At 37.4% G+C, this 20,884-nt stretch overlaps 2 protein-coding genes across 6 annotated transcripts in view; one reads left to right on the forward strand and one right to left on the reverse strand.

The window, feature by feature from the left end:
* The window catches only part of RPS6KB1 (ribosomal protein S6 kinase B1), a 65,946-nt gene extending 45,359 nt beyond the window's left edge, over positions 1-20,587 (forward strand). For 3 of the 5 annotated variants that reach the window (XM_008070843.2, XM_021718943.1, XM_008070844.2), the window contains 2 exons: positions 1,286-1,398; positions 3,064-4,704. In XM_008070843.2, coding sequence (XP_008069034.1) covers positions 1,286-1,398; positions 3,064-3,301 — 351 coding nt within the window. In that variant the 3' untranslated portion in view covers positions 3,302-4,704. Of the gene's footprint in view, positions 1-1,285; positions 1,399-3,063; positions 5,177-20,355 lie in introns of those variants that run through there. The other 2 variants (XM_008070845.2, XM_021718944.1) reach the window with 2 other exon arrangements.
* RNFT1 (ring finger protein, transmembrane 1) lies at positions 8,965-20,876 on the reverse strand. The gene is made up of 9 exons (XM_008070842.2): positions 20,770-20,876; positions 19,051-19,504; positions 18,773-18,849; positions 16,896-16,996; positions 15,499-15,652; positions 14,779-14,937; positions 14,105-14,170; positions 10,295-10,396; positions 8,965-9,663 (listed from the first exon to the last, which is right to left on the reverse strand). Exons 2-9 carry the CDS (start codon positions 19,448-19,450, stop codon positions 9,529-9,531), a joined length of 1,194 nt encoding a protein of 397 aa, XP_008069033.1. The 5' UTR covers positions 19,451-19,504; positions 20,770-20,876; the 3' UTR covers positions 8,965-9,528.
* Between the last annotated feature and the right edge of the window lie 8 nt (positions 20,877-20,884).

Raw genomic sequence — 20,884 nt, forward strand, 5'->3', positions numbered from 1 at the left:
CAGGTAGCCCACTGTGAACTTTGGACTGGGCCACATTCCAAACATTCTGGGATAGGCCACTTTCGTTTGTAAAGTAAATACTTAAGCTTCTATAGAATTGTTTAACTTGGCATAAATCAATCAGATCAAGATGAAAAAGGTTTATAGAATATGTCAGTCACAGATTAGGTTATCCTTTGTTATGGGATTTTAAGATTATCATATGAAAAGGATTTAAAGGCAATCATTGATTAAATTTTCATGGATTAAGGTTTCTGGTGGGTGGGGGATGCCCCGCCCACATCTGACTTTGTGTATAAAAGACCCATTGTAATTCCCAATAACACACATCGCTTCTGCACTAGACGGGAGTCCAGTCTCTTTCTCTCTTCTTCCCCCCAATCGCCGGCGCCATCTCCACCTTTGGGGTACCCTGAACCCGGCTGGAGCTGGTCTCCGGCAACTTTGTGGGACTTCACAGAGCCTTGTTGCATCTTACTGTCATGCATAATGCCTATCCCTAGATTATAATAAATAGACCCAAAGGTAAGTGTGGCACTGATTGTTAAAAGAATGAACATTGACAGCAAGAGAAATGACAGCTGGTAGCCTAATGGCAAGGTCTGAGAGAGAACTAGAACTAACAAAACGGCATTTTTGCCTATTACAATTGGAGGTTTTTGTAATGTTGATTGTTACCCTCCAAAAAATACCAAATTCTACCCAGAAGGCTGAGATGGGAGGATCACTTGAGTCCAGGAGGTCGAGGCTGTGACTATGACTGTGCCTATGAACAGCCACTGCACTCCAACTGGGCAACAGGGTGAGACCCTCGTCTCTAAAAAAACCAAAATCAAATTCTGTCAACTCATTAGCATTAAACCAGAAAGATCACATATGCCAAATAAGAAATTTTAATTTTTATTTTGGCCTAATTATGAGAAACTGTTTTGGGGGTGATAATCTTAGTTGCTTATATGCCTGTGACTGAACACACTGGAATTCTCTTTGTATTTAACGTCTTAATATGGAACCTACATTTTTCCTGTTTTTTCCCACTCCTGTCAATAAAAGGAATTTTATTTGCTGGCATATGAAGCTCAATAGAATTCCACTTTCTTGAGGTCTGTGCCTCAAGACTGGAAGAAGTTGACAAGTGTGAAAATGAGATGTAGGAAATGGGAGTGCACACATTGGTGATGTTAGATGTGCACCATTGTGCTGGCATGTCAGAGACTGAACAACCTCGTTTTCTTGATGTATATGACAAAATGCCATTCTGTCGTCCACTGTTAATGTCTTTCAGGGTTTTACATATGTGGCTCCATCTGTACTTGAAAGTGTGAAAGAAAAGTTTTCTTTTGAACCAAAAATCCGATCACCTCGAAGATTTATTGGCAGCCCACGAACACCTGTCAGGTATTTCAGACTCTGTTATTCTTAAGAAATTTATGCCAAGTTACATAAATGAAAGATCTGTTAATTTTTTTTGGTTAACATAAGCATAGCATGTACACCTTCTTATTTTTACAAAGGACTAGTCTCACTAGTTTATGATATTTGTATGGTTTACCTTCTCTCCTGAAAGTAAGCTGCTGCACTGGCAAATGTTCTCTTTACCCATCCACTCAACATTTATTGTGCACCAGGGACTTTGTTACATGGTGCATGATATATACATATAATACATATACATAAGATAATATAAATATGTATAATACAGGAATTGTCCTTGTCCTCATGAAGCTTATGGTGAGAGAGTTACAATAAACAAAGAAGGAAACATACAACATAGGTAATTATAAGTAGTGCCAAATGCCATATATATATAAAATAAAGAGTGTGGTGGTAGACAGAAAACAAGGGGGCTTGTACTCACAGTGGTCTGAGAAAGTCCTCCCTGGCATAGTAGTGTCTGGCACAGAAGAGAAAGAGCCAGCACTACAAAAATAGGAGGTACAGAAATGTTGTAGGCAGAACAGCAAGTGCAAGAGGCACGAGAGAGCAAAAAACTTGCTCTTTTCTTAGAAATGAAGGGGCGATCAATGATCCTGGACTGTGTAGTGGGTGAGGAGAATGGCAGAGGTTTGGAAAAGCAGTTTATCTTAAATGCCATGGAAAGCTGTATGGAACAGAGGAGAGTAAAATTTTTTTAAATTTTTATTATTATTATTTTAAATTGGAGTCTCCATCACCCAGGCTGGAGTGCAGTGACACACTCACTGCTACCCCAGCACCAACCTGCTGGGCTCCAGCTATCCTTCTACCTCAGCCTTCCAAGTAGCCGGAACTACAGGCACATGCTACCACACCTGGCTCATTTTTTATTTTATAGTAGAGATGAGGTTTCACGAAGTTGCCCGGGCTGGTCTTGAACCCTCAGGCTTAGACAATCCACGCGTCTCGGCCTCCCTGAGCCACTGAGCTCGGCCCCCTTTTTTTTTTAAATTAAAAAAAATTTTTTTTTAAATTATAGAGATGTGGGTTACAAGGGAAGATTAACTATGTTAAGTAGGTTGCATGCAGGTGAAGTTTGAGCTTCTAACTGGCCCTCACTCACCCTGGTCGTGGACTAGGTACCCTTTGTATGTGAGTTTTTGTTGTTGTTTGAGTCAGACTCTCACTCCACTGCCCAGGCTAGAGTGCAGTGGCACGCTTATGGCCACCGCAGTGTCAACCTGCTGGGCTCAGGTGATCCTTCCACCTCAGCCTTCCGAAACTACAGGCACGTTGTGAATTTTAAAAAAAAATGTAATTGAGAGCTTTAGTCTAGGGGAGAGATGGCTAAACTTTTGCCTTGATTGTAATCCACAGGAAAATAAAATTAAATGAAAATAAATGTCATATTCACTTCCTTTCAACATAAGGGAAAGGCTGGGCATGGTGGCTCACACCTGTGATCCCACTGCTTTGGGAGGATTGCTTGAGGCCAGGAGTTCAAGTTCAGCCTGGTCAGCATAGCAAGATCCTATCTCTGCAAAAAATAAAACAGATAGATTAAATAAATAAATAAATGTAAAGGAAATATTTCTGATTGAGATGATCCTTGAGACAAATGAGTGATAGCTCTTCCTTGTCTTAAAGCCCGGTCAAATTTTCTCCTGGGGATTTCTGGGGAAGAGGTGCTTCAGCCAGCACAGCAAATCCTCAGACACCTGTGGAATACCCAATGGAAACAAGTGGAATTGAACAGATGGATGTGACGATGAGTGGGGAAGCATCAGCACCACTTCCAATACGACAGCCTAACTCCGGGCCATACAAAAAACAAGCTTTTCCCATGATCTCCAAACGGCCAGAGCACCTGCGTATGAATCTATGACAGAGCAATGCTTTTAATGAATTTAAGGCAAAAAAAGGTGGGGAGGGGATGTGTGAGCATCCTGCAAGGTGAAACAAGAAGACTCAAAATGACAGTCTCAAAGAGTCGGTGTCATTACACAGAACACTTTGGACGAGGAAAAATAAATAACGGATTTTTAAAAATCAATCAATGGTGCAAAAAAAAAAACTTAAGCAAAATAGTATTGCAGAACTCTTAGGCACGTCGATTAATTGATTCCTGGCGACATCTTCTCAATCTTATCAAGGATTTTCATGTTGATGGCTCAAAACTGACAGTATTAAGGGTAGGATGTTGCTTCTGAATCACTGTTGAGTTCTGATTGTGTTGAAGAAAGGGTTATCCTTTCATTAGGCAAAGTATGAAATTGTCTATAATACTTGCAACTAAGGACAAATTAGCATGCAAGCTTGGTCAAACTTTTTCCAGCAACATGGAATCAAAGACAAAAGAAACTTATCAATTGATGTTTTACGTGCAAACAACCTGAATCTTTTTTTTATATAAATATATATTTTTCAAATAGATTTTTGATTCAGCTCATTATGGAAAAAACATCCCAAACTTTAAAATGCGAAATTACTGGTTGGTGTGAAGAAAGCCAGACAACTTCTGTTTCTTCTCTTGGTGAAATAATAAAATGCAAATGAATCATTGTTAACCACAGCTGTGGCTTGTTTGAGGGATTGGGGTGGACATGGGGTTTGTTTTCAGTAACCCAGCTGCAATACCTGTCTGTAATATTTAAAAAAAAAAAAAAAGAATGTTTAATCATTTCTACTTGCAGTACTGCTATGTGCTAAGCTTAACTGGAAGCCTTGGAATGGGCATAAGTTGTATGTCCTACATTTCATCCTTGTCCTGGGACTGCATTGCACTGGAAAAAAATCACCACCTGTTCTTACACCAGATTTGGTTCAAGATGCCAAATGTGTTCAGCCCATGGTTGAAAAACAACAGAAGAGAGTCAGGATAAAATGCATACTGAGGGTGGCAAACTGAGGGAGATAGGGATATCCAGGGAAAGAGGGCGTTGCTATGGTCCACTCTCTGTCTAATCTCTTTACTGAAAATTGGTAAGATTTTAAGTTTTACTTTTTACTGTTTTTGCTGTCTACCTTCCTTACATTTTTTTTCCTCAACAGTTTTAAAAAGAAAAAAGGTCTACTTTTTTTCTCCTACACTGGGGCTACATTTTTTGATTGTAAAAATACTTGATGGCCTTTTGATGAATGTCTTCCACCATGAGTAAGAAAACTTAGTGACTTAACATAGGAAACATGTTAACAGGATACTATGTTTTTGAAATTGTAATAAAATCTACATAAATGATTTACAGGTACAAAGAGTAAAAATAAAGGTAACTTTACCTTTCTTAAATACTTCCTGCCTTAAAGAGAGCATTTCCATGACTTTAGCTGGTGAAAGGGTTTAATATCTGCAGAGCATTATAAAGATATATTTCAGTATATACTGGTGTAATAGATGATCATGCAGTTGCAGTTGAGTTTTATCACCTCTTTTTGTTTGTCTTTTATAATGTCTGCAGTCTGAGTGTGCAGAGTCAATTTGTAATATTTTGCAACCCTAGGATTTATTTAAATAGATGCTGCTTGCTATGTTTTTCAAACCGTTTTGAGCCATAGGATCCAAGCCATAAAATTCTTTATGCATGTTGAATTCAGTCAGAAAAGAGCAAGATTTTGCTTGTTTTTAAATTGCAATTCAAGTGAGAGGGGATGAAATCCTATGACAAGCAAAAACAGAACCATGAAAGATGATTGGAAACATACCTTTTCTATCGTGGCAATAACTGAAGAAATTGATAAAAGTTCATCTTTGGAAAGAAACTTTTTTTTTTTTTTTTTTTTTTTTTTTTGAGTTGGAGTCTTACTTTGTTGCCCAGACTGGAGTGCAGTGGCACACTCCTGGCCACCGCAGCCTTGACCTACTGGGCTCAGGCAATGCTGCTGCCTCAGCCTTTCAAGTAGCTGGAACTACAGGTGCGTGCTACCACACCCGGTTAATTTTTAGATTTTTGTAGAGACAAGGTCTCACCGTGTTGCCCAGGCTGGTCTTGAACCTATGAGCTCAGGCAATTCTCTCACCTCGGCCTCCCAAAGTGCTGGGATTATAGGCATGAGCCACTGCACCTGGCCGAAACTTTTTTTTTTTAAATTCACTCCCTCTAGATCCCCTCTTCCCTTCTTGCAACACCCTACTGAGACTTTATAACTGTAGCTGGTAAATTAGAAGCTACAATAATGATTAAGGGCAGAAACTGTACTTAAAGTGCAGATCTTTGTTCTCTGATAATTTGTAATAAAAAAAAAACACAACCCAGAAAACTATGGTGACATGTACAGACATTATTTCAGACTGTAAATGGCTTGTACTACTCTGATACTTGTTTTCAAATGTGTAGTGTTGACTGCCTGACCAAATTCCAGTGGAACTTTTACACCAAAATATTTCTCCTCAGCACTATTCGCTAGTAACATTTGCACTGTGATTGGCTGGCTGTAACCACCCCATAGTTAAACCATTTTCATAATTAGTACTGCCAGCAATAGTAGCAAACACTGCAACATTTCTGCATAAAAAGCACTAATTGCACACCTACCATGTACACAAATACATAGTTTTTCTGACTTCACACTTACTGAGATTTATTTCCCATGCTGTGGAAAGTTTACTGAGAACTTGTGTTTCATAAATGGATATCCCTACTATGACTGTGAAACATGTCAAGTGTCACATTAGTGTCACAGACAGAAAGCACACACCTATGCAATATGGCTTACCCTATATTTATTTGTAAAAATCCAAGTATAGTTTAAAAAATGTCAATATTATTAGTCTTCAGTTTCTAAGAAGGTTCTTTATGATTATACCAGGTAAGTGTATAAAAGAGATTAAGTGCTTTTTTTTCATCACTTGATTATTTTCTTTAAAATCAGTGATTACAGGATATTTTTTTATTTTATACATACTGTTTTTTAATTAAAATATAATCACTGAAGTTTACTAATTTGATTTTATAAGGTTTGTAGCATTACCGAATAACTAAACTGGGATTTATAAACCAGCTGTGATTAACAATGTAAAGTATTATTGAACTTCAACCAGATTTTTAGGAAAATTATGTTATTTCTTTGTGCCCTTTATAGTCTTAACTAATTGAATCCTTCAAGAAGGGTTTTTCCATGCTATATTTTGAGATAGAAAATAATTTGGGGGGAGGGGAGGATGCATGTATGACACTCCATAAATTCAACATTCTTTACTATAGGTAATAAATTATTATAAATAAGATGCATCTTAGATAGTATTAATATACTGAGCCTTGGATTTTATATTTAATATAGGACCTAACTATTTTGAATATTCAGTTAACCATATGGTTCCTAGCTTACCAAGGGCTAGATCTAAGATTATTCTCATGAGAAATGTTGAATTTATGAAGAATGGATTTTGAGGCTTTGAAAATGGTTAATTTCTCCAAAACATCAATGTCCAAACATCTACTTTTTTTAAAAATAGGAGTAGACACTAGCAAGCTGAACAAAACTATCATAAAAGTATTTGTCACACATAACTTGTGATCTTTTGCTGATTAATACAAACTTTCTTGTGTGATTCTCAACATTACAGCACAAGTATTATCTCAGTGGATTATATGGAGTAACATCTGAGTAACATCTGAAAGATGGGTTCATCTATGTTTGTGTTTGCTCTTTAAACTATTGTTTCTCCTATTCCGAGTTGGCTTTGCATCTATCAGAGTAAATAAATTTTTCAGCTGCCTTATTAGGAGTGCTATGAGGGTAACACCTTTTCTGCTTTTCATCTTGTATTTAGTTTACTGTATTATTTGATTTCAGATTGAATGAATGTAAATAGAAATTAAATGCAAATTTGGATGAACATGAAATAGAAGTGATTTTTTTTATTATCCAAAGACAGGGATAATTTAGTATACATCAGGTGTATAAATGGTTTAAATAATTTTTTTCATTACATGCCAGATGTGTTCAAGTTTTCGTATTTAATAAAATAACATGTGTGTAAGGAATGACAGTTGTAAAACTGTTTCTGCCAAGAAATTGAAACTATTTATATAAGTTTTAGTATTTGTATATTAGATGTTACACATCTTTGGTTTTCAAATTATGTCAAATAGTAGACTTGAGTTGTTTTTTTTTTTTAAGTACCATGTGACAAGTTATGTGAAAGCTAGCTTCCAGTAGAACACTAGGTAGCTGGGTGTGGCAGTTCATACCTCTAATCCCAGCATTTTGGGAGGCTGAGGCAGGAGGATTGCTTGAACCCGTAAATTCAAGACCAGCCTGGGCAACATAGCAAGACCCCTGCTATCTCTAATAAAAGAAGAAAAAAAAAAGACACTAGGAATACAGGAGTCCTCAAACTAACTTTACCATTTTATAAAACATAGCAGCATTTCACTGTTGGTAAAACATTCCTTTGGAGGTCTTGACTGAATAAATGGTATTTTGATGTTCCCTTTTTTTGAGGTGAAGGAATAGGAGAAATGCTTACAGTTAATCATCATTGTCAGTGGATGGCATAGCTCTATTATATTTCCCACCTTTTCATTTCACATATAAACTGCATCCCAAAAAAACCCACTACTGTCAACTATGAACTGCCTTGGTTATTTAATCATATTAAGAAACCAAGCTGTCTGAATAGCCACAGGGCAGGTAGGTGTGGTAAATAGATATTGTAATAGGGCTAAAGTAAAATGGTATTCTGAATGGGAAGTCATCTTTCACAGCAAAATTAATCACAGATGGTTTTTCTCACCCATCCTCTGCTGTATACCTAAATAATATAACTATAGCATCACCACAGCCATTTAAATATTTGCAGTGGTTCTCAAAATATGAATTATATATTGTATCTGAATGAATAGAAATAGTTGTACTTATAACCTGGCAGTATACACCTGGAGAAAAAAGTTACAGGCATCCTAATGTTTTTTGTCAGTTTGGATGGCCTTACAGTTATGAAAGTGACTTCACCCGTAGTCAGTTGGTCAGTCGTCTTAATTCATATGCTGGTCTAGCTTTTGTCTTACCAGTACTGCAAATTTGTCTTTCCTTCCTAACTTTTTTCCACCATCTTTTCTTGAATACAAACTGACAGATGCTAATAGAGGAATGGGCAGAAGGCTGTACTTAGACATAACCAGTAGTAGCCCTTTAGACTTCTGTTAGAGATTTCACATCCTCCTGAGAGGTAACAAGGGGAGACAGGAAGTGCCTCATTCCCTTTTCCACCACCCTGCACAAATACCTAGAGGCAAACAAACCACATTATCCAAAGCTCACGGCTGTCTCTGAATACAAGTTTAAATCTTCCAATTACTAGTGATTTAAAGCATAAGAATCTAGAACTTTTCTGGAGAAGATTAGTTGTAAGGGAAATTGTCTAAAAGTTTAGGGCATTTGTCTTTTTTTTTTATACTATTCAAAATCAGTAAGGAAGCCACTGTTTATAATCCATGTGAGTTATTTAATAGTTACTTCAAGATACTCCATGGCACTACACACAAAAAGCAAGATTATGAATATCAAAACGAATGGCAAAATACATATATAAGATCCACAAACAAAATTAATTTCAATCATTTATTCTTATTACTAGTCATACTACAGAGAATACAATATTAAAATATATCATCCTCAGTAAATTAATCTTAGAAAATCTGATTGTTACAGGCAGAATATAATATTTAAAACTTCAAAAATACAAATTTCATGAAAATTTTTAAGAATTTTTAGAATGGGAATTATAAAAGTCAATACTGAAGAAAATTCTTTCAGATATCTTAAAACATTATGAAAAATATTCTTTATTCTGAATAACTGTCAGAAAGGAATACCTGAGTTTTTCTAAAACCACTAGTTCTAATTTCAAATAGCTGTTTTGGTAACAACAAGAAAAAACATAATTTAACAATGCAATTACCTGTCAAATAATTGGGATAAAATAAATGTTGCGTATAAATTAGATTGGACATTATATTTTAAAACACGGGGTGCTTTAATCTTTTGATGAATTAGACTGCACACTTAAGTCTAAAACCGTTGTAGCCCTGAAAATCCATTCTAATGCTTTTATTAATAGTTAACTACAAACAAATGAAATTAGTGTTTTGTGGCATTAACAGTTTCTACAACTTAATATATTTGAAGGTGTGATGAAGTAGCTCCATCTTTCCATTTGTTTATATGGTCTGAAATCACAGTTCTACACAGCGGGCATGTTTTCTCTCTGTTAAACAATAAGGTAATGCACTCTTCACAAAATATATGCTGTAAGGGAATTAAGAACTAGATTTTATACTTGATAAACATTTAAATATTTTTAAGTTCATTACACTGTAGAGAATAAAAGGGATTTTAGAGCTGAAAGGGATTTTGGAGAGCACTAATCCCCTCATATTACAAATGGAGAAAGTAGGACACACTCAAGAAGACAAAGCAGTGTTGGTGGTAGAACCACTAGTGTCCTTCTGACTTAGCCATTTAACTATTTTTAACAGTACAAGCTATCCCTGGGTGATACCTTTAAGATTACGTATGATAACAGCTTAATAAAGACTTTGAGTTACTAGTACTTGGCAAAGTATAGGAAAGGGCCTTATTCAATCCAACAGCAAATGCTGGTACTGTTCTAAAGACTAGTATCCAATTATAAAAATATAAAAGTATCCATTCTGTCAGTTGAATTATTTTTTTCCCCTTCATATACTCTGAATAAAAAACATTAGAACATAAGGGACAAGATTCAGCCAATCTACCAAACCCCTAATGAATAAATTACTAGTACATGCCCTGAATGCTATTACCTTTCACTAAACATTGTATTTTTTTTGCCTTTTAATAAATATGTGACTCCTGCAAGTCACAAAGTAGTATTTAGATTGCTTAAAAATATAATTACCTGACAGATGAGAAGAATTGGCTTCTGAAATTCAGCTTGACATATTGAGCAAATATCATCCACATCTGCACACTGTCTCTTGCTGGCAGCCACTCCGTAACTCTATGAAGTTAATACATTCCATTCATCTACAAATTTATTTCTTGTTTCTCAAATATATGGGTGACCTGTACTTCTTAAATCTCCTTGGAACCAAGCATTTGAAAAATTTCCAAAAGGATACAAACATTTCTAAGCTGAACCACAGATGTAGAACCACATCTTGACCACCAAGGTGAAATCATTAAATAATTAGGACCCTGGAAGATTATTAGGTCCACTGGATTTCCAAATTATGACAGTGCTTCAAATTGAGTACATATAGCTTAAGGGACTAAGCAGTCTGAAATGCAACTATTATGAGCCCACTTATTACCTATGATAAAGTCAGTCCAGAACTTGGCTGGCTGAATATAACTCAAATAGAAAGCTTGCTTTAAAAACAGATTTCTGGGCCGGGTGCAGTGGCTCATGCCTGTAATCCCAGTACTTTGGGAGGCAGAGGCAAGAGGACTGCCTGGGCCGATGAGTTCGAGACCAGCCTGGGCAACATGGCGAGACATCATCTCTATAATAAATCAAAAAATTAACAGGGCGTGGTGATGCACGCCTATAGTTCACTACTTGGAAAGGTGAAAGGATCGTGTGAGGTGAAAGGATCATGTGAGGCCAGCAAGTCGAGGCTGCGGTGGCCACTGCACTCTAGAGCCTGGGCAAAAAAGTGAGACTCCAACTCAAAAAAAGTTTCTGTGATACACACTGGAGATTGATTCAGTAAGACCAGACATACTGGAATGTGACCCAGGAATCTGTATTTGAAAGGTCTCCAAGCAAGTGCAATATGAAGATGATTTGAGACTACTGAACCTATATCTAAAAATTTAAGTATTATCCCTAGTTGTCATAAAAAGAGCATTTAGTACTAAGAAATAATAAGCACAATTTTACAAAAGAAACTGCAACTGTCCAGTGTCACTTGGATAGAATACTGACAAAACGGACTGACTGAACAATAATGCAATTTAAAAAATTTCATTTCTTTAGTCCTAATCAGAAGTTTATGGCAAGGCACGGTGGTTAATGCCTGTAATCCCAGCACTTTGGAAGGCCAAGGCAAGAGGATCACTCAAGGCTGAGTTCAAGACCAGCCCAGACAACATAACAAGACCCCGTCTCTATTTTTAAAAACCAAAAAGTTTCTGATCTTTTTAAGTTCGTAACTTTCTCACCAGATTCAGCAGAACTTAGTCGTTAACTAGATATGACATTTAAGAACCCTCAATGAGCCAGGCTCGGTGCCTCAGCCTGTAATCCGCGCCTTTGGGAGGCTGAGGTGAGTGGATTGCCTGAGCCCACGGGTTTGAGACCCGCCTGGGCAGAGACCTCATCTCTACAATAAATCAGAAAAAATCAGCCAGACATGGTAGCGCATGCCTGTAATTCCGGCTACTTGGAAGGCTGAGGCGGAAGGATCGTCAGAGCCCAGTAGGTTGAGGCTGCGGTGGCCAGGAGCGGCCACTGCACTCCCGTCTGGGTGACACAGTGAGACTCCAACTCAAAAAAAAAAAACAAGCCGGGCTCGGTGGCTCAGCCTGTAATCCCGCGCCTTTGGGAGGCTGAGGTGAGTGGATTGCCTGATCCCACGAGTTCGAGACCCGCCTGGGCAGCGAGACCTAATCTCTACAATAAATCAAAAAATCAGCCAGGCGTGGTAGTGTGTGCCTGTAATTCCGGCTACTCAGAAGGCTGAGGCGGAAGGATCGCCGGAGCCCAGCAGGTCGAGGCTGCGGTGGCCGGGAGCGGCCACTTCACTCCAGTCTGGGCGACAGAGTGAGACTCCAACTTAAATAAATAAATAAATAAATAAATAAATAAATAAATAAATAAATAAAAAGGACCCTCAATGAAATTTGCAAAAATCAAAATGTTACAAATGAGATTAGCTTTCTTTAGAAATGGGGGGAAAATGTTGACTTGTGTCAATATATCTGAAGATTTTTACATTTTTTTTTATTAAGAGACAAGGTCTTGCCCTGTTGCCCAGGCTGGAGGGTAGTGGTATGATCATAACTCACTGTAACCTTGAACTCCTGAGCTCAGGCAGTCCTCTACTTCAGCCTCCCAAGTAGCTAGAACTACTGGAGTAAGCCACCACACCCAGCCTCAATGTATCTGAAGTTATGATCTAAACTTCTTATATTAAATGTGTAGGGCTAACAAAATTAAAGTAAAACTTAGACTATTGAAAACTAAGATTTTTTCTGCAACTAGTGATATTAAAGATTCCAGAAATAAGTCAAAATACTGTTAGATGATTTTTTTTTTTTGAGTTGGAGTCTCACTCTGTCACCCAGACTGGAATGCAGTGGCTGCTGCCGGCCACTGCAGCCTCAACCTGCTGGGCTCCAGCAATCCTTCCACCTCAGCCTTCCAAGTAGCTGGAACTACAGGCACACACTACCACGCCCAGCTAATTTTTGATTTACTGTAGAGATGAGGTCTCGCCAAGTTGCCCAGGTGGGTCTTGAACCCACAGGCTCAGGAAATCCACTCACCTCAGCCTCCCAAAGCGCTGGGATTACAGGCTAAGCCACCAAGCTCGGCTTGTTAGATGAGCTTAATGCCAATTTCCCTTCACTTAAGTGTCATTTAGCAGAGTACATTGTAGACATTTATACTGACAAGCTTTTAAAACACCACTCTTGTCTAGTATTTTGGAGACCCCCACCAAGGAAAGACTTATCTGATAGTAATTGCCTTTTCCCTAGTAAAGTTAAAAAAAAAATGTATGTGCATGTTCAGGACATCTCAGGGAGACAGGAATAAATCAAAGTGTCAATAACTGATATCTTCTCTGTTTCGTTTGTCTCAGAGAAACAACATCGGTATTTTCTTGAGGCTATTTCATCACAAATCTTGCTAGGTAAATTATAGTAAAATGGCTGAAAATCATCAACTGAATTAATCTGGACAAAGCCAAACTCTGAATTTTACTCTCTTGTCTAAAGAAAGAGGTCTCCATAGGCTGTATACCAAAACTTGTTTCTACACTGTTAACTCTATCTTAAGGAAAAGGTGTGTAGGCCAGTTAGTCTGGTCCACTTTGTAGACACAATCCTTTTTTACTTTTTACAGTATATTATTAGGTTGCATTCTTGTAAGTCAGTCTCCCTGATCCCTGACCAAATAATTTTAAGAACATAACGAACTGCAACACTGGGGACCAAGCTCTGAGATCTAGTGACCTAGGTACAGGGGACATTTGAGGTTACTAAATAGTAATCTATGATACCCTTTTGCCATAATTTGTAACATCAACAGAATCGCACAATTGAGTTTCTAAATGATACTGAAGTCTCAATTGCTAAATTAGCAATTTAATTAATATTAACTGATACATTAATAATAATTAATAATACTGCAGACTTATTGGTACACATAGAATTGTGCAATAAGGAAATTTCTTCCAGTAAGAAAACTGCAAAGGACATGATTTTTGGTAATATGCTTTCTTCATATACACAGTAAGTTATAGTGGAAGCATTTTCATAGAAGCTGAATAAGGAGTTAATAGAAATACACAAACTACCATTTGTGGATTAAAAAAGAGGAACAAAAGTTTCTGACAAAATTTTTAAGTAGTGTTTATAAACTCTTAAAATGTCAAGTGATTTGAAGGAGCAAGAGACACAAATACATTAGCACTATAACAATTAGCAGGTGGTTGTCAATGTGCAACTCAAGAAACAGGTAAGTAAAGATAAGACTTACTGGTCGTGTAAAAAATATCTGTAAAACCTGTCTGAAAGTTTTCAGATGCCCAAAAAAGTCCAAAAACTGAGGAAAAAAGAGATAATTTATTAATTCAAAGGGTCCCATCTGCTAAGTCAAAAATCAAAGCTGAAATCTCACAATAGCAAATTCTCATATTAATTTAATGCACATTATATATCACAACTAATCACTGTATTCTAAATATATTTAAAGTCTAACTGCTGAATATTTTACTCAATCTATAGAATTGAGCACATAGCTAAAGTACATTTAAACACTTGGAGTAATGATTTAATCAAGACAAACATAAAATTCACTATGTTAAAGACAGCAATTTCATCTGGTCATTCTTCACATTTAGATTTTAAAGTTTCATAAAATGATTAAGCTGTGGAGAGCAGGCACAGAGGAACAAGATATTCCACTAGTTTAACGATTACATCTGTAACAAACGTCACTATTAAGGACTGTTCTACTTGCTTCCCCCCTAGATAAGCTATGCTATGTGGAAGTCCGCTCCCCTCACCCCAATAAACACTGAGAACCTCCGGATTAAGATAAAGCAATGTATTTCCATTTCTTTAAAACAGTTAAAGAGAATAGTAGTATGTAAAATGATGTAATCATTATTTTATGGGTCATTATGCAACGACAAGATTTATGTTACCTACTTTTAGTATGAGGTAGAATAAAGCCAGCAATATCCCAAGACTCCATCTAGTTACATTATCAAACTCCCCGTAGCTTATAAGGTAACGAAACCAAACTGGTATGGGAACAAAAGTTCGGTAATACTGACATAATTCTTCTAAAAGCATATACCAGTAACCCTAAAAATGAAAGAAAAAGAAAATAAATAAAGCCACTCAAACTATAAATAGACAGCACAAATACTTAATATTGGACTGAGAAAATCCTGAGTATATAATAATACAAATAACTGTAATTAATCTTTATGATTATAACTGACAACCTCAACCTGGTTCTCACTTTTTTAAAGTCAGAGTCTGTCACCCAGGCTGGAATGCAGTGGCTAACTTTTTAATTTTTTGTAGCGATGAGGTCTCACCATGTTGCCTAGGATGGTCTGGAACTCCTGGGCTCAAGACTTCTCCCCCCTCCCAAAGTGCTGGGATTATAAGTATGAGCTACCACACCCAGGCTGAAATTTTTTTTTATTATTCTAAAGCAAAATTCTGATTTTATCCAAATAGCTTAATATTTAGGTTCAAGTCCTTGAGCACATGGTTACCAGGCTGAGATAATACAGATAATTAAAATTAGGTTATTCAGCAAACGAAAAATTACAAAAGGAGGAGTCACTGAAACTAAGACTCACATTAGTGTGATTTGTTAACATCATTCCAATAAAGCCTAAGTTAGTTTCTTACCTTGGACTTAAAAGGCATGATGAAAGAAGGCACCAATAAGATAAGGCATTTTAAACCCATGAAGAGGAATTTCAGAATGAAGTCTGTAATTCCAACAGTCCAAAGTACTTCCCAGAAGCTCAAATGGTCCAAAGTAGGATTTAAAAAAATTAAGCTACCAAGAGAAAAACATCAACATTTACCAGAGTAACATAAAGTATTAATAAGGGGTTTTAATTTGCTACTAATATTTTACTTATCTGATATGTGAAAAATATGAGTTTGGCAAGATAAAATTCACATAAATGGAATGCAAAATCATTTTGCTTATTTTAAAGAGACTTTAAAAATGTTTGAATTTCAAACCTTGCCTTCATAGCCTGTCATGGTTGACACCATTCTAGCCTGGAAACTAAAAAACCCATTAAAACCAGACATTTTTGCCTCATCGACTCCAATCAGGATTCCACATTGCTTTTGTCAAGATCACCAACTGCCTCTGTATTGCTACATTTCTATGTCACTTCTCGTTTTCTATCTTTCTTCCCTGAATTATTCTTTCTAGACTTCTAACACCACATTCTTCTAGTTCTCATGTCACTAACATGTAAAGTTTATTCTTAGCCTTCTTTGCTACTCCTCCCAAATCACTGTGATTATGCCCAGTACTGAGCCCTTTTCTGTATCTACACTTTCTTTCCCGGGTTAGTTTTGTTCACGCCTGTGGTTTTTAAGTATCAATCATATGCTGATATAAAAATTTATAGCTTTAACCTCTACCTTGAAACCATGAACTATTTCTAGAACTACTTTCTTATCAATTCTACTTAGCCACTCAAACATGCTCAAAACGAAATTATTGATATTCCTCTCAAAATCTGTTTCTTCACTATTTTTTCCCAGGCAATAAAATGGCACCACTATCCAGTTAGTTGCTTAGACTAAAAACTCAGATGTCATTCTTGTTTCTTCCCAGCCACCTACCCAATCCAATCCATCTGAGTAGTACTAGCTCCACCCCGACCTCCAAACTATATCCCAGATTTGTCCAGGATTCTAATTATCTGATAAAAGCTAAAATTCAGAACACTCCCATCTGAAACTTATCAACCACTGTCCTTTAGTGTGTGTTCTCCTTACTTTTAGAAACAAAAGACCAACAATAACAGCAGAAAGACACTTACTGATTATATAAACAAAAACTTAGGTATCAAAAAATTTAATACTGATTGAGAAGCTGCTATATGCCAAAGCACTGGAGATACAAATCTGAGCCAGTCATTTAAAGCTTTCAATCATGAAAGGAGACAGGTAAAAATGGGCCTACAATAAAAATAAGTATAATGTGCAGAGATATGCAAAATGATATGGAATATGATTATGTAAAAATTTAATTGTGTATTTTGACCTCTAATTACCTGTAATAAAGTGACTGAGAATGAAAGGTATAATATATAAGAACAGAAGATCCTGCTAAGAATACCAGTAACCAAGCACACTGAATCTTTGAGGATCTTTCCTGAAAAAGAAACAATCTTATGTTACTTTGATTTTGCCAGAATTTTAAATATCATCAAACTGTTTTACTTTAATGACTAGCTCATTAACTTACAACATTTTTCTAGACTAATCTTAATGGAGTACAGAGTATCTGTTAAATTGTACATCATTTTCAGTCACTTAGTTTTATGTATCTTTAGTGAACAAAACAGAACTCTTAAATAAATTTTAAAAATACAAGTTTCTTCACTGTATAAAAAACATTACCTATGTTTCAAAGAAGCCAAATCTTCTACAAACTGACAGGAAGGACCCACCCTTAGCAAATTTACCTCTGGAACTCCTTTTTGTGTCTTTCCCACAAAACTTTTTTTTTGATCAACAAAGACTGCATTTAAGTTAATCAAGGTGTATACTTTTTTTTTTTTTTTGAATTGGAGTCTCACTCAGTCACCTAGACTGGAGTGCAGTGGCCGCTCCCGGCCACCGCAGCCGCGACCTGCTGGGCTCTGGTGATCCTTCCGCCTCAGCCTTCCAAGTAGCTGGAACTACAGGCACGTGCTACCATGCCCGGCTAATTTCTGATTTATTGTAGAGATGAGGTCTTGCCAAGTTGCCCAGGCTAGTTTCGAACCTGTGGGCTCAGGCAATTCACTCACCTCAGCCTCCCAAAGCGCGGAATTACAGGCTGAGCCACTGAGGCTTTTTATTTTTTATTTTTTTGAGTCAAGAGTCTCACTCTTGTTGCCCAGGCTGGAGTGCAGTGGCACGATTATGGCTCACCACAACTTCTACCTCCCGGCCTCAGGCAGTCTTTCTGCCTCAGCCTCCTGACTAGCTCAAACTACAGACAAGTGCCACATTGAGCTTATTTTTTGTTTTTTGTAGTGGGCTCAAGTAATCCACTCGCCTCAGCCTCCCAAAGTGTTGGGATTACAGGCATAAGCTACCGCACCCAGCATGTAAGTATAATTTTTAAAATTCTCAGATAATAAGTATTTAATAAGGTAATTTGTTTTTAATCTCATTTTTTAAAAATTGATACATCATCTTTCCATGTTGCCCAGGCCAGTCTTGAACTCCTGTACTCAAGTGATCCTCTCAAGCAGCTGTAAGCTCACTTTTAAAGTCAAGTTTTATTTATTAGTTTAATTAAAAGTCTTACTAATTTTAAGCCACGAATTACATTTTTGTAGTTAAATTAATGTGAATTAAATTTGATAGTTTCTACTATAAATATCCAGGTCAGAATGCATGATCCTTTACACAGATATAGTTCCTTTTAAAGTTGCCATAAGGTACATTTTATAAACTCATATTTTTCCCAATGATTTTTATGACTAAGACTCTAACTTATGGAAAAACTCCTAAGTTTAATTTTCTTTAAGAGACACCTATACAATTTAATACCCATTTATTCAATGGAACATTTTATTATTTTAAATTTTATAGTGCAACAACTAGTTTTTAATTATATTACTTAGTATGGTCAAATTAACTCAAAAATCATGAAGGCACATGCCAAATCAGATCAAAGAGTGTGTTCTAAAGCTTTTAATCCTTCTGCCTTCTTTATCAGGAACCAAATATGTAAAGACAATACAGTGAAGCAATTCAGCATTAGGACAGATCATTTATTCCAGGTCTTTTAGATAGCATATTTAATATGTTATTGATTTTATGATATATCTTATTATTTCCCATTTCTTTCAAAAGTTATTTCTCTCAAAATCATTTTTCTGAAATTCTATAGAGAGAAACAGTTAATGATTTTTTAGGTGCTTGTTATACTTACTCTTAGAAAAACCTGATTTACAATGCTTTTGTTTGCATACATAAAAGTTGTTAGCAGCCCAATTCCAAGAGAAATTCCTGTTAGAAAATAAGTTCCAGTTAATTTAAAGAAAAAAAAATCAAAGAGGACTATATAAGCTAATGACACGAATTAAGAAATCATATACAATTTTAAAAGCTCACAGAAAATAACTGAAATGCATAGGTTAGATTAGCAATAAAGAAATAAAATTAACTGAATTTAGCAATTAAGCAAGTCAGTGTTTTATTATGCCCTACCTGTTATATGCTGCATTACAAGTTTGACACCCAGAATCAAAATGTATGGAAGACTTTTTTGCAACCACTTGAAGAGATAGCGGAATTCTGAGAAGGAGCTACTACCATGTTCTCCAGACTCTATGGCAGTATCAACAGGCTGCCTTGCTTCACTGTGAGAGTGACTCCGTAAGCGACTATGTACACATCCATGGGCACAGCTATGGACACCTGACCTTATATTTCTGGAGTTCGGATTTTCAGCACATTCTTTAGGTACAGAGTTCATCTGAATATGAACATCTCCAGAATGAAGACAAGAACCTTCTGTCAATCTTGTGTGGACACACTGAGAGGCAGAGGTATTCTCGCTGCCTCCAGTTCCTGAAGGACTGTGCAGTTGGCTACGATTGGCTTGCATGGCCCTTAAATACTCTTTCTCTGATCCAGACTTCTTTGCTTCAAGGGCTGTCTCCTAAAAAGTAAAAAGCAGAAAATATCCTAAGTGAACAATTAAATACAAGCAGTATACTGTTCACGAGGTATCCTTTCTTCACAAAAGGAGTGGAAGATAATTACAGAGATGAACTTTCAGGTTATCACTTATTACTAGACTCCTTCCTTCTCCCATAATGCCAAGGCTCTGCTGTCCTATAGAAATGATCTTTTAGGGAACATTTGCTACCAAAAAAAGCTGAGCTTCAGATACATCTATTCTCTAATGACACAAGGCATCAGCAAAACAGTCATGAAGTATGGGTGCCCAGCAGATGTTATGAATACTAAAACTCATATTGGATACTTTGGTACATTTACTCTGTCTAGCTGGAGCGGTTTCATCAACTGATGTAGATTCTACCTCAAAGAAGTTTCATAAGGAAAAGTGAGTCAGTGTCTTCTTTAATGCTTGGAAATGCTAGGAAGAAAAAAACATTAAATCTTAATACCTTATTAAGTGTCATGATAGGTAACTAATAAGCATTTCGCTTAGGTGACCTACAAATTTCGTTTTATGCTGAAACAGCATACCCAAAGCGCACAAGGTTTCCAATAACTAATGGTACCAGCAAGAATGTTATCTAAATACCTTTAAAATAGGGATACTTGAGTTACCGTCCAGAGCTAGGCAACTCTGCAGTCTCTGTAAGGATAGTTCCACAGTCTGCCCAATAAAACGCCACCGTCGCTGGTGTGCACCGCGGGGGAGGGGTGTGTCGGAAAGAGGTCGCTGGCAGCAAAGGGTTCCTAAGCGAACCAGCGGGGACCTCCCGGGGCGAGGACGCCAGAGTCAGAACCCAGCCTGCAGTGATTTTCCTGTTTCTCTAGGAGAAGCCAGAGTTAACGTCCGGGCATGCTGTGTCACCCCCTCTCCTAGGACTGAAAACTGCTACAGCCACTACGCGGCGGTCTGGGTCTCCGTGCTTTTCACGAAAGGCTCCCATCGAGGTGACGCCACGGGCGCAGCTTATTTCCTCAAACCTCTGAAGAGCGTCGGTGGACAAGACAGTTTCACTGTCTTTTCTAGAAATTAAAAACAGAACTCTCCCACTCGCATTCACGCACAGACAAAAAAGGAGAAAAGCAAAAAGAAGAAAAGTAAACACAGACAACTTCAGGAGTCCCCGAGGCCAGAATTCCCCACCCACGTCCGAGCCCGAGTGCCTCGGTTATTCTCCCCAGGGGCCCTTCACCGCGGCCCCTCGCAGCCTCCTCCTCATGCCCGCGTCCCCTGAGCCTGACCTCTCAGGACCAGGAGCGGACGGCGGCCTCGGCGGCGACAGCAGGAACAGCGGCGCACGCCGCCTCGAGCCCTTCAGGCAGAGCCATCACCCGCAAAGCCCACCACCAGCGACTC

The sequence above is a fragment of the Carlito syrichta genome, unplaced genomic scaffold (assembly GCF_000164805.1).
Source record: "Carlito syrichta isolate Samal-C Ts95f unplaced genomic scaffold, Tarsius_syrichta-2.0.1 Scaffold314028, whole genome shotgun sequence".
Taxonomy (NCBI): Eukaryota; Metazoa; Chordata; class Mammalia; order Primates; family Tarsiidae; genus Carlito; species Carlito syrichta.

Bases quoted from the DNA above. Each gene is read 5' to 3' on its own strand.
- RNFT1 (XM_008070842.2), bottom strand. From the start codon at position 19,450: ATGCAAGCCAATCGTAGCCAACTGCACAGTCCTTCAGGAACTGGAGGC. The intron at 15,653-16,895 runs GTAATTAGAGGT...TTCTCTTGGTAG, and splicing joins TCTCAGTCACTTTATTACAG to CTTAATTTTTTTAAATCCTA. The intron at 14,171-14,778 runs GTAGGTAACATA...TTTTTTCCTCAG, and splicing joins TATTCTACCTCATACTAAAA to TTTTTGGACTTTTTTGGGCA.